Source organism: Sciurus carolinensis, chromosome 9 (genome assembly GCF_902686445.1).
Source record: "Sciurus carolinensis chromosome 9, mSciCar1.2, whole genome shotgun sequence".
Taxonomy (NCBI): domain Eukaryota; kingdom Metazoa; phylum Chordata; class Mammalia; order Rodentia; family Sciuridae; genus Sciurus; species Sciurus carolinensis.
In genome coordinates, this window is record NC_062221.1 from 15,293,356 (window position 1) to 15,307,251 (window position 13,896).

General features: G+C 45.4%; 1 protein-coding gene across 1 annotated transcript in view; it reads right to left on the reverse strand.

Annotated features, from left to right (window-relative positions):
• LOC124992321 (uncharacterized) overlaps window positions 1-13,896 on the reverse strand; it is a 41,725-nt gene continuing 27,829 nt past the window's right edge. The window contains 5 exon segments of the mRNA XM_047563009.1: window positions 1-50; window positions 53-124; window position 1,791; window positions 2,037-2,142; window positions 9,305-9,431. Of these exon segments, the coding sequence (XP_047418965.1) occupies window positions 1-50; window positions 53-124; window position 1,791; window positions 2,037-2,142; window positions 9,305-9,431 (356 nt within the window).

The window sequence follows — 13,896 nt, forward strand, 5'->3', positions numbered from 1 at the left end:
TCAGGAACGAGCCCTTTTTTTCTTTCTTCGGGCTGTATTCGATTTCTTGCCAGTTTCCAAATAGCTCTGAAGGTGTCTGAAGAGATCTGGGGAGTGACTGTAATTTTTAAGGCTGGTAATTTACCTGAGCGGAAGAAGAACATAATGACAAACGAGTAGGGCATCTCACAACCCCATTGAATGGGCTGGGTCTAAGGCTTCTGAGACTACTGTGCAGGATGCGTCATTGAATACAGCTCCTTGGTAGGCAAATAAGTGCCCTCGGTTGTTAATTTGGATTTTGTGAAAGAGGTAAAAATTAGAAATTAGTTTGTTAACTTGCAAATGATAAGAACACAGATACAATCAATAAAAGAACATTAGTTCTATAAGCAGTGATATTACTAATTGCCTTTGAACATTTAAAATGATGTCATTAGGGCTAAATGGCAAGAGAATTTCCCTAAGGAATCTCCTTGGGGAATCTTCCTTGGAGTTCAAACTAATCATCTGATTGAGGTGCCTCATCAGAAACATCCCATAATTATTTTAGCCAGGAGATAAATAAATGCACTAAAGCTACTCCTGATGAATACTAGTAAATTTGGAAAAACCAATTTCTTGAACTACCAACTACCTTTTAATGTTTTCTAAATGTGTGCATTTCCAGGTGGGCATTTCATAATTATCCTTTCATTTTATGCAAATTAAATCATTTACTAAAAAGCACACTGTTTGCCAGTTCTAAATATGTACTTGATGAGAATCATTTTCTACCACGTCATCTGAGACGGTCCATCATTAGCGCTCACTAATGGTCAGAAGATTGCCTGCTGTCTCTTAATGCCTCTGCTGCAGGGCCAGGAAAAGCAAAATCAAATCATTAAACTGCCTCCTGTTTATCAAGGTTACAATTAAAGTTAAATTTGAATTAAATTTAACAGAACAGTTCTGTTGAACTGGAATTCAACTCTAATGGAATAGGGAGTAGATGTTCTGTTCCTCTGAAGAAAAGGATCACCGAAAGATCCTGGCGTCATTTGCCCGGCTGTTAAAAAATGCAAGAGTTTTAGTTTAGAAAGTGTCAATACAGGAAGCGATCATATTATAATTCTTCTCTCTAAAACACTGCCAACTGTGAAAGAAAAATGCTGTGTATGTTCACGCCAATCTCTAAGGCCATTTTATGGCAGAAACAGTAAAGACCAGATGCATGTGCGACGGAAGTCCTCTTGATTTGCCATGGAATGCACAAGAGTGCCTCCAAATTTTCTTAATATTGAATTTCATTTTCAAATCTGTTTATGATGTCATTGTGGTGCTGCATTTGAAATGGTCTTTCTCCTCCTCCGCCCCTCCTTCAGCAGGAAGAGCAGCATTGTTGACTCTGCTGGTGAAGGACAGACGGGGTGGCCAAGGTCAGCCGCCACGTGTGAATGTCTCAACTTCAAGGGCTGCATGATAGCGACATGCTCTTCATACTGCCCAGGCCAATCACAATGAACCACTCTTGGGTTGCAGAGGATATAGAAACACACTGTGACCGCTCGAGGACTACTACTTCTGTTTTCCAGTTGAACCTGGAGAAATCCTTGCAGTTTGGGCTGGGAGGAGAATATAGAACCAGGGAAGAATATTCCTGAGAATAAACAAGGAGGACAGAGAAAACAGAAGAAAAAGCAGTAGAGAAAAATTCACTTTAAAAATGATTATTTCTAGCCAGACCTTAGTCCCAGCTACCTGGGTTGCTGAGGTAGGAGGATGACTTGAGCCCAGGAGATTAAGGCCAGCCTGGGCAACATAGCCAAGACCCTGTGTCTTCGCGGGGGATGTCATTACTTAGACGGAAGACTACATATGACATCCTAAAAGTTCTTGAACTCTGTGCAAACCACTGGCACATTGACACGGTGGTGGCCAGCCTGTGACAGTGCTCCTGGCATTGAATAGTTTTGTTATTAAAATGGAAAAAATGTAGAGCAGATTGGGAACACTACAGAGTTTAGGAAGAAAATTGGCAGGTGGGGGAGGGGACACATACATTGAAAATGCTCTACCTGTCTTTCTGCTCTCAGTGCTACAAGGATGTCACCAGCAGCCGTTTCTCCCAGGACATTGTTTCCAAGGTCAATTTCCCTCAAGTGGGTAGAGTACCTGATCAGGCTGCCCAAAGAAAATGACAAAACACAAGAAGGTTGGTCACAGCATGGAAGAAACTCAAAGAAACTCACTGAATTAGTACGCAGAACGGACTTGGTTTTTTTTTTTTTTGGTACCAGGGATTGAATCTCTGGGCACTTAACCACTGAGCCACACCTTCAGCCCATTTTGACATTATATTTACAGACAGGGTCGCACTAAATTGCTTAGGGCCTCACTGAGTTGCTGAGTCCTGGCTTTGAACTTGCAATCCTCCTACCTCCGCCCCCTGAGCCACTGGGATATAGACATGGGCCACGGTGCACCTGGTTGACTTTCTTCTTAGTCCTCTCCATTCTCCGTGTCCCACCCCAACAGCACTGATCGAACTGGAGGACTGGAGACATCCTGAGCAGTTTCTTCCATTTCAACCTCTCAATGCTCTGCTCTCTTAGGGAGTTTTCAATGCTCTGCATCTCTTAGGGAAGATGGTAAGATAAGGAATTTATTGCCTTCAATCCTTCATTCATTATTTGTTCAAAAAGATACGATGTGTTACTGAGCAGGACTTCCCAGACATTTATAGTCGATACACAAGCAAAAATGTAAAAAAGGTCAGAAAGGACTCACAAGGACTTGGCAAATAATAACTACTCTCACCTAGCAACATGATAAACAAACATGGACTTTTGAATAAATTAGAAGGGCCATCATTTCAAAATAAAAGGACAACTTTCAAATCAAGTAAGTTTAACTTCATGAAAAATAAACGGCACTGTCTTCATTGTATCTCATTTCCTCAAGCCATACTGAAAACTCCTTTATGGCCTGGTGGGATGCTGGCTGGTGTCTGAGACTCTGGCATCATGACCCGGGTGGAATCTGGGGCAGTCTGACTTCTGCTTGGCTTCCACCTCTCGTCCATCATGTGGTCACCAGCAGGCCATGGGCCCTCTTGAGTCTCTCTTTCCTTAGCTCTAAAGTTGGCTGAAAAAGGCTGTTCTGCCTATTTTATAAGGTTGTAGTAACAACAGAATATAGGAGTTTATATAAAAGTATCTTGCAAATGAATACCAGGATGCTGTAATGTCGAGTGAATATTTATTAAGGTAGTGGTGTTCACCTAAAATCCCAATGACTTGGGAGGCTAAGGCAGGAGGATCTCAAGTTTTGAAGCCAGCCTGGGCAACTTAGAGACCCTGTCTTAAAATAAAAAAAGTAAATAAATAAAAAGAGCTGGGGATGTGGCTCAAGGGTGAAGCTCTCCTGGGTTCAGTCCCCAGTACCCAAATGAAAAAAGTGCTCATTATGTGCTCAGCACTGCAGGAATTCAGGGATTAAAGGAAACTTACAACATGATATGAGTATCAAGACGACAACTCTGAGCTCTTACCACGTGCTGGGGGCATGAAATTTCAGTGAGGGTCAGCATGGAACAGGAGGCCACTCTGTATACACCTTCCCACTGTTTTAGCGGCTAGAATTCCGGACCTGGGCTGAAAGGTCCTGCCAGACTGTTTTGAAGGTCTTGCTCCCAAGGAAACCATCTGTCTCGTCAGGGCTTGACCAGCTGTGGCTTCCAGAACTGCCCGGCTGTGGCCCTTTTCTTTGGACAAGGAGGGCAAGGTCCCGGATGCCTCAAGGGGGAACAAGAGGTCCATGCAAGGCAGACAGGGAGCGTCGAAGACAAACTCGACACTCCGCCTCCAGGTGGGTTCACAGCCTGGCTCCAGCGAGGTGAGGTGCTCGTGGACCAGGTACCGCCCAGGGCGTGAGTGGGGCAGAGATCCAGCTGGGCTTTGCCTGCCGAGGGCTGAACCCTGAAGCCGAGGTCTAGAAGGGGAGCTTCCTCTGCTTCAATGGCCAGGGACGGTGCTTCCTGCAAGTCACCGTCCATGGGGGCTCCTTTTCTATTGGGAGCCAAGGTGGCTGCCGGGGCCGGCCGGTCTGCCTGGCACCTCATGTGCTGATCTCATTCACCCTACAACGACCTCCGAGTCGGGCACTATTCTTAGGCTCATGTCTGCAGATGAGGAAACTGAGCTGAAGAAAAGCTGTCTGACTCGCCCAGAATGACTCGGCAGGGAACTGCAGGGGCAGGTGGAGTGGGCGGCGTGCTTGAAAATAACCACGAGGCCCGACTCCAGGTCACCAGGACAGGACGCTGTCCTCTCCAGGAGTCCGCGATTCTGACACTCTGATCCCAAAAACAGGGGCCGGGGGTGCAGCTCAGAGGTAGAGCACTTGCTTTGTCTGATGGAGGGCTTGAGTTTGGTCCCCAGAACCACCAGGGAACAGAAAAAAAAAAAAAGGTCGCCAGCTGCCTGTGAGACAAGGTGAGGCTGGAAAGACCCAGAAGAGTTGAACGGTACAAAGACCACGGATGTTGAATTTGCCCTGAGCTATTGCCTGAGTCAGGTGAGGCCACTAGAGTGGGAAGGGTTCAAAGAGAAGGCGAAAGCAAGAACGATGGCTTAAAAATGGTCAGCGGAGGTGGGTTTCCGTCACGGTGAGAGCCGAGGGGTCAAAAAGCATCGGGTATGACAAAGACGAGATGGGGACAGGCAGCCCTCCAGGGCCCCGTGAGGATGGGACCCTCCAAAGGGGGAGCGGGAGTCAGACGCTGAGCAGCCAGGCCAGGTGTGAAACCCAACCTGACGGTGACCACCCTCGACGTGCCGGGAAGTGACCCACCCTCTTTGAACCTGTTTCCTCAGGTGTAAGACAGGAGTGATGGCATTTCCGTCTCAGGACTGGGGTGAGGGGGAGAGAACTATGTTCACAGCTTCTAATGAAGCAGGCCCTCTGCTTTGGGCCAGGACAGACCCATAGGGACTGGATCCACCCTCCATTTGAAACCAGTTTTAAAAACCCAGAGGAAATATATTGAACAACAGCTTCCAGAGACAGGGCCACAGGCAGTGTGGGAGGATGACCAGAGGCGGTGAGCCCCGGGAGTGCCCCGGGCAGATGCCGCTACTCTCACTGAGTAGAAAGTGCAGAGTTGAGGCTTTGGTAAAGGAGGCTGGAAATTTCCAGGCAGAATAAAGCAGGGGAGAACACTGGGAGAAGGAGCTCTGTGGGCCTTGCTGAGTCCTCATCAGAACAGACTTTGAGGAAATCACTAGGGATAGCAGAGAACTGCAGGACAGGAGCAGCCCAGGGACAATCCGGGAGCTAAGGGGCTGGCAGGTGGCACTCCAACCAGGAGGAGCTTGAATGCCTCCTAACACAGGGGGCATCAGGTGGGGGCCTAGGAAGGGCAGTGCCTGGGTGGAGCCAAATCCATCCCAGAGAAAAGGCTGTTCTGGACAGTTCTAAAGGCAGTCTCCAAGCAAGAATGCCAAGGGATCCAAGGAACTTGACTGCACCCGAGAACAAAGCCTGAAAGTACCAAAAAGATGAAAAACTCTCCTACGGACCAAGGACCATGAACTCACCACGTCTGGCCTCCAAAAAGAAAAGTGCTGAAGCAGGAAAGCCGGAATCATAACCCAAAGAACGCTTAGTCAAAATACCTAGAATGCTGGGCTGGGGTTGTAGCTCAGGGTAGAGCACTTGCCTGGCACATGTAAAGCACCGAGTTGGATCCTCAGGACCACATAAAAATCAATAAATAAAGGTATTGTGTCCATCTACAATAAAAAAGTACTTAAAAAATACCCAGAATGACATGGGTGATCCCAAGACATCATGTTCATGGTCAGCGTAGTCTGGGTACTCAGGAAGGCCGAGGAAAGCACAGAGAGGTTGTAGACAGAGTGCAGCAATAAGGGACACCCGGATGGAACTTAGGGATGAAGAGGACGATGTCCAAGATTAAAAAACACACCGAAGGACACCCACAGCATGCGAGGCTTGCAGGAGGATGGATTAGTGAACACAAGACGTGCAATGGAGCCATCGGTGGAAGGCAGCGGGACAGGAGACTGAAAAAAATGAACCCAGGCCAGGTGTGTGCAATGAGATGAAATAATAGGAATTGCTGTAGTTGTGTGTTATGTAGTAATAATATGCTATATTTGGTATTTGCCTGGACTTGTAAACTAAAATCATAAAAGGCGCCTGGTGACAAACTTGCTGTGTGGCAGGATGACACTCCTGAACAATGCTGATGTGAACCTTTATCTATGGTTTGAGTGGCAGCTCCTAGTCTAGTTGTGTTCTGGTCTTTATCAATGAAGACCAGAGCATGACTAGGTCACTACTTAATCCCTGGACTTTTGGAGCAAACTGTCAGCAGCACCGTGACCATAGGACTCCACGTCGCTCTGTCTCTTGACTGCCCTGGCTGCTGTCCACTCCATCACTGATTGCTGATCCACCGTTGTCACTGAGGTCAGATGACCGATCACCTCTCCTGTGGCAACTGCCACCCAGCTCCGGCTTATGGGACCCCCGAGGACATCCAAAGACATCCAAGGAGCTGAGAGAGGCTATGGCTGAGAAGATCCCCTTGGTCTTGTTGACTGACCTCTTGGTTAAGAGACATTGCATTGAGTAAGTCCATGGGGATTGGACTCTAGGCAAACAAGGGAGTGAATCTTCAATGTATTTGTGACTTGCTATTATTAGGAATGTTAAGTTGAGTGTGCACTGCATGAATAAAATCCACTTGTTGGAACCAAACTTGATTCCTCGCTTACTCACTACTCACGACAGCGTGTGGCACATGCCTGTAATCCCGGCAACTTGGGAGGCTGAGGCTGGAGGATCACAAGTTGGAGACCAGTCTCAGCAATTTAGCAAGGCTCTAAGCAACTTAGTGAGATCCTGTCTCAAAATAACAATAAAAAGGACTGGGAATGTAGCTCAGTGGTTAAGAGCCCCTGAGTTCAATCCCCAGTACAAAACAAAACAAAAAAATTGAAAATGGCATGATTTAGCTGTGGGACAAATTTGAGCCACTCAACATACCTGTAGTTAGAGTTTCAGAAGAAATAGAAAGAGTGACAGGAAAAGGTATTTGAAAAGTAATTGTTAAAAAGTTTCTAAACTGGCTGTGGTAGCAACCACTTATAATCCAAGTGACTCAGGAGGCTGAGGCAGAAGGATCACAGGTTCAAGGCCAGCCTCAGCAATTTAGAGAGGCTCTAAGCAACTTAGTGAGGCCCTGTCTGAAAATAAAAAATAAAAAGGCCTGAAGATGTGGCTCAGTGCTTAAGCAGCCCTGGGTTCAATCCCTGGAACAACAACAACAAAAAAAATCACGTCATAATGATAATGAGGGTCAATTCAGCAAGAGAATAACAATCCTGGGGGCTGGGTTGTGGCTCAGTTTTAGAGCACTTGCCTAGCATGTGTGAGGCACTGGGTTCAATTCTGGGCACCACATATAAATAAATGAATAAAAGTCCATCAACATCTGAAAAATATATATTTTGAAAAAAGACTTTTAAAATAAAAAAGAGATTAATAATCCTAATGTTATGTAACTATAATAGAGCTTCAAAATACAAAATAAAACTGATTAAACTTCAATAAGATAATAGTCACAAATTCCCCCTTCTCAATAATTTTTAGAGCAAGTAACCACAAAAGTTAGTAAAGATGTAGAAGTCTTGAACAAGCCTGTTGAATGCTGTATGAAAATACAATGTGTCAAAATCTGTAGGATGCAATGAAAGCGAAGCTTAGTGCTAAGATGATCATTTATATTAGAAAAATAAAAAGGCTTAAATAAACACTTTTTATCTTGAAAGAGAAGAACATATGTAACCCAAGGTAAGCAGAACAAAGGAAATAAGAGAAGAAATAAATGAAATTGGAAAACCAAAAGACAGTAGAGAAAACCAAGACAGTTTTTTGAGAAGATCAATAAAATTATAAATTTCTAGCCAGATTGATCAGAAAAAAGGGAAAACAATGATTAATGTCAACAAAAGAGGAAGCATCACTATAGGGCCAACAGACATTAAGAGACTGATTATGAAAAACTTTATGCCAATAATTTGACGATTTGGATGAAATGAACAAATTCCTTGAAAGACAGAAATTACCAAAGCTTTATGCAGGGGGAAAAAAAAAAAGAAGAAGCAAAAGCAGAATAGCCCTATACCTACTTGAAAGATGAATCTGTAGTTAAAAATTTCCCACAAAGAAAGCTCCAGGTCCAGATGTCTCCACCAAAGAATCTATGAAATACTTCAGGATGGAATCACTATAAACACTTTATTTCCTAAAATGGAATAGGAGCGGATATTTCCTAACTCATTCTGTGCCTCCAGCTTGACCTGGATCCCAGCTGGACAGAGATGTTACAAGGAAAGGACGAGACCCGTTTACCTGGGAATATCGATGCAAAAAATCCTTAATAAAATTTTAGCAATATACTGAAAGGATAATCCCTCAGCAACAGATTAAATTCAATACTGTATTAAAAGGGCAATACAATGAAATTTATTAATATAATTATCATAGAAAGAGCAGCAAAGTTCTCTGACTCAAATGTCTTCCCCTTCTTCCTTTGAACAAGGAGGCGAAGGATATTAGAGGAGGAATCTTTTTCTTCTAAAACTACAACTTGGCATCCACCAGCCCTCCAGCTTCAGGCCTTGCCCCTGCGCCAAGTGCTGGGAGGATGAACTGCTGGACTGTGTACCCCAGAGCCCTCTGCACCCAGCACGTTTTCCTAAATTAATGGCACCCCTGAACTGTGCCTAGGCCCACCCAGGATGTGGATTCTGTGGAGCTGGACAAGGACATTGCCTAAGACTGTCAAGACAAATGTGGCGAGGAAATATTGTTTTCCAGAAACTCTTGAGAAGAGCCATATCTTTTGGAGGAAGGAGGTTGGGGCGACTTTATCATCCAACACCAAGGAGTGCACGCTTCCAACCAGGCTGTGCTTCCTTTCAGGACACGGTGCCCTTGGAACTGGACAGCCTTACAAGAAACTGCTAAAAATCTGCATTTAAGTCATCGTCCCTGCTGGGCGAGGTGGCACACGCCTGTAATCCCAGCGGTTCAGGAGGCTGAGGCAGGAGGATTGTGAGTTCAAGGCCATAAGCAACTTAGTGAGACCCTAAGCAACTCAGTGAGACCCTGTCTCTAAATAAAATACAAAAAAGGTCTGGGGATGTGGCTCAGTGGAGAAGTAATAATAATAATAACTAAATCACGATCTCCATGATGTAATTCAAACACTTAGGAAAGTGGACAAATCAAACCTCTATTTGCTACTCACCATGTTAAAGTTCGAGTGAATTCCAACAAGTCTCCTCCTCCTTTTCCATCTAGGCCGTTATCTGCCATGAACAACTTCACTAGCCAAGGACCAGCTTCAGTCAAACCTTTCATTTTTCTCCTGATCCCTACAAGAAAATCAGAGCATATTGTTATTTTCGACAAATGTTCCCATGTATCATCAGCTAAACTGATTTTTAAAGAAAAAAATCTGTACTCATGGGACTTGTGTGAGTAGATTCATTTTGCAACATAGCAAGAAAATACTACCTATGTCGTTTTTAGAGTCCTTGTTTTATACTCAATGCTTCGCCCATTCTTTACCATGGGAAGCTGCAGATGACCCTGTATTAATCTAGAGAGAAACACTGCAGCCCTAGCAACGTCTTGGAAGAAGAGGGTGAGTTGCCTGCTGATCGTGGGGACGTGGGAGTCCTTATGAAGGGAGTCCTTATGGCTTTCTGGGGACCCCAAAGTGTTTACAGTTATATGCACCCCCTAAACACAAGCCAACTACTTCATCCGGGACTCAACTCAAGAGCAAGGGACCTAGTCCAAAGTCAGGGAAGGAACAGTGTCAGGCTTAGAATACGCCTAAATATCATACTGTATAGGCAATTAAGGGATTTTAAAGGATCCTTTATCTTCATACTAATTTGCCCTTGTGCTCACTGAGAGCTTAACCCCAGGTTAGCAGATCTCTATTTACTGGAATGCATTCAGCTGTCACCAAATATTTTTGAGTTCCTGTTATGTGCCAAGCACTTCTGTAGGTGTTGGGGACCCAACAGGGAACCAAAGGGACAATGTGCCAGCCCTTCAGCCCTCACAGAGCTGACATCAGGTGAACGCTAACCAGCACATGTGGAGAGTCGATGGGGATCAAGTGGTAAGTGTTCAATCCTCGGGCAAAAACCGACTTTTTAGGGAAAGGGGTGAATTTGGACATTGGGGCATCCTAGTGAGCCAGCTTGGAAAAAATAAAAAGTAGAAAGTAGGCTTTAAAAAAAGGGTTTGATTGGTTTCTGGGGATTAATTTGCTGGATCATCGGATGAAATGGATTTATTTCCCTTCAGGACACACTTGGAGAGATGACAGCTGGCCTGTCCTTTAGTTTTATTGGGGATAAGCCCAACTTGTCTAAATCTTATTTGTCCTTGTTCCAGGGCATGGGAACAATAACAAGTGACAGTGTTCATGAATAATGGAGCAGTGTTAACATACTGCCACAGTGTCTGGCACTCGGTATTCACTTAATAAATGTTTGTTGAGTGAATGAATGAATAACTAATAGAGCGCAGAGTGCCGTCCTGTCGTGGAAACTTTTACCTTCATTGTGTTTTCAAGTTCAAGGTCATTAATCATGCCTTGATTCCGCTTCGTGAACACAAATGGATCATGATTTTTCTATTTCTAAAATCTTTTCACAAACATAAATGCCTTTGAAAAGTCCAGTCTACTGCCCGGATTGATTAACGATGTGAACACTGATCACACGCAGCCCTCGTTGCTTCCCACCCGCTTCCAGCCGGCCAGAAAGCAGTGGGCGAAACGTGAGCCAGTGGCCCAGGCCAAGGGCTGGAAGCTAAGTTCCTGTACAGCTGAACTCTGCCAGGAGAGAACCCGTCTCAGCAGGCAGCCAATGTGGCACAAAATGCGCACCCTTGGCGAGGAGAGAGGAGGTGGGCTGCAGGCCTGGGACTGGCCAGGTGTGGCTCGCTTCCCCATGGGGAAGTCAAAGGCACCATCCTCAGCTACTCCCCAGGTCCATCGGCAGTGAATGTCACCACCTCCCAGATGTCCCACCCTCCAGACACCTCCATTCTCTGAGCCTTTCCTCATGTGGTGTCTCTGCTTAAAATACCCTCTCTTGCCAGCTGATAATTTCTCCTTCCTTCCAGGAGAGCTGGTGTGGTCCAGTATCCAAAGGCCAAGTGCAAGTTTTCATGGGACCAGCTTTCTCCAGGGAGATCGCTCATCTCCCGCACCCTCTGGTCTATTCTGGGGCCACCAGATCGGGTGGACAGCACACATTCTGGTGGCATCGGATTGTTCTGCTCAACACTGCTCACCACCCTGGGGGTGTCTGGCCTCAGCAGGACCTTCTCCTTGTGGTGAAATTTAAAAAAAAAAAAATTGTAATTATTACTGTAAATGTTCTTATGATTCCAAATGAGAACTTCTTTCCATTGATGAGGAACATGTGCAATTTCCTATATAATTCCCAGTTTTATAAACCAGAACATAAACTGTTCACTTGATTAGGACTTAAGAAATCAAAGTGCAGTTAGCACTGGATGATTCACACCTTGGATCTTGGAACCCATCTATACAGGTTTCTATTGTTTAAATGTCACCCTGGGATAAAATCTCCAATAAAATAATTTCAGGATTAAAACTGGTAACTTCCTGTTTGGGAACTAATACAGCTGTTTTGAAGATCACTTCTAGACTTTTGCATTTGGTCCTTCCTTTTCAGAGTGCCGCTGGCTCGTCTGTGGACGGGGGCTATAATCTAAGCACCAACACCTCATTTGGGAAAGTGGGGTTGGCGCTTGGGCGGCAGGTACTTTGGTGAATCCTGATCGATCCCAAGCTCATGGAAAGATCATCTTATGGTTGAATTTTGACCCCTGTCCATGTCTCAGTCACTTACTGTCCATCTCATCCTAAGTCCTTCTGGAGACTATGGTGTGGGGCTTGGACTAGAAGCAGAATACACCCAGGTGACAAGGTACCCCTTGGTCCTTATTAGGCCTTTCAGGAACTTCGGGGAGTGCCTGAATGGGGACCAGGGGAACCATATCATCTGCAGATGGCCATTCCTGGCCACCTTTCAGGGACTCTCAGCCTTTAGCCATCTTCTAGCTCGGCATGGACCTCACAGGTCTGTGACTAGGCATGGACTAAGGTGGACATCTCCTGCTTGAGGGTTGACCAGCCCTAAGACCCAGACTCCCCAGCTCCTGTACCCCATGGCACAGAGAGCCATGGGCTCCAAGGTGGGCCCAACGGAATGTGGATGAGGCAGAGAAGCCAGAATAGAAATGGGAATGGGCCTCTTGGTTCCGTGGTTCCAGGGCCGAGGAGAAGCTTCCAGGAGTCTCACTCTGCTCTCTGATTTTCTTCACTGAGCCAAATAAATCAAGAGCCTGCAATCCAATTTTTTTTAAGTCAAAGGCAGTGGTTCCCAAAGCGTGGTCCCTGGACCAGCAGCATCAGCATCACCTGTCAATGCGATAGAAAGGCAGCAGATCCTCCAGCCTTACCTCACACCCGCAGGTTCAGAACCTTGAGGGGTGGTGTCTCCGACCATCTGTGTTTGCTTTTTTTTAAATTTTTGGTTTTATTATTTTAATGAATTTTATTAGCAATCTGTGTTTTGAGAAGTCCTCCACTGCCTGTGGATGCATTCAAGTTGAGAAAAGCACTAATTGAATGATTCTCTTCTTTTCTTTTTCTTTCTTTTTTTTTTTGGAGAGCAGGAATGACCGAGGCCAGAGTCGCTGGTTAGGTCTATGATTCTTCATGCTCACTGGTGCTGAGGGACAGGACTGGCTGGGACGAACATGTCCACATTTTGCAGGCCTAGAAGTAGAATATCGGGCTTCTTCTATCACCTGTCAATGGCGACTCAGTGTCAAGGTGTAAGTCCTTGTGATTAGTACTGTAAATGCTCTTATGACTCCAAATGAGGGGGGGGGGTCAGGTTTCTGAATGGGGGTTTTGACTCATATGGTTTGTTGGGGACAACTTTCCACGCAGCAGGCCAAAAGCCTCCTATCCACAAAGGGATGTGGAGAAAAATAGCGTGGCTGTTTCCAATTAGGCCCAAATGGAAACCATCTGGCCTGCTCGCCCAGGAGGATGATGTAAATCAGCTCCATCTGACCCTTTATTTTGAGACAAGTAGAACTTTCTTCCAAAGGCCAAACTCTCCCCGCAGACAAACTCATATGACTGGACAAACACCGGCCCAATGTGGGAAGGTGTTTTTAAGTTTCCTTTGTGAACTCTGGAAAAGTGAAATAAATACATATCCAAGTTGTTTCTCTTGGGTTCGGGCAAAGGATTTCTTGCGGGGTCCTCCTTAATGTGACCCGTCCTTCTGTGTGAGGCCTACCCTCCAGAGTGTCTCCTTTGAGCTGAACTCGGGGCTCATGACTTGCTCTGGGAAGGTCTTCCTTCCTCACCTAAGTCCTTTCTTGCTTTCCATACCAGACCAGCTCATTCCCAAAGTCTTCCCAACTCCACCCCTGGGGTAGACTGTCCTCCAAATTTCCAAAGTCTACTAGCACTACCCTGTGGAAAGGACAAATTTATATCAGACAACTGAGAGAGGGTCTGATAAATTTTCTCACTTTACATTTTCATTTGGCTTTTTAGAGCACAAGAATTTGTCACTTTTGAATTTGGTGATATTTCATAGAGAAGATGCAAGAATAATAACATGAGAACAGGAAGGAGGAAAAAAAAGTCACACAGAAGAGATTGAAATCAAAGAAGAAAGCTGGGCATGCGGCATACTTCTAAAGTCCCAGCTGCTTGGGAGGCTGAGGCAGGAGGATCCCAAGTCTGAGACCAGGCTGGGC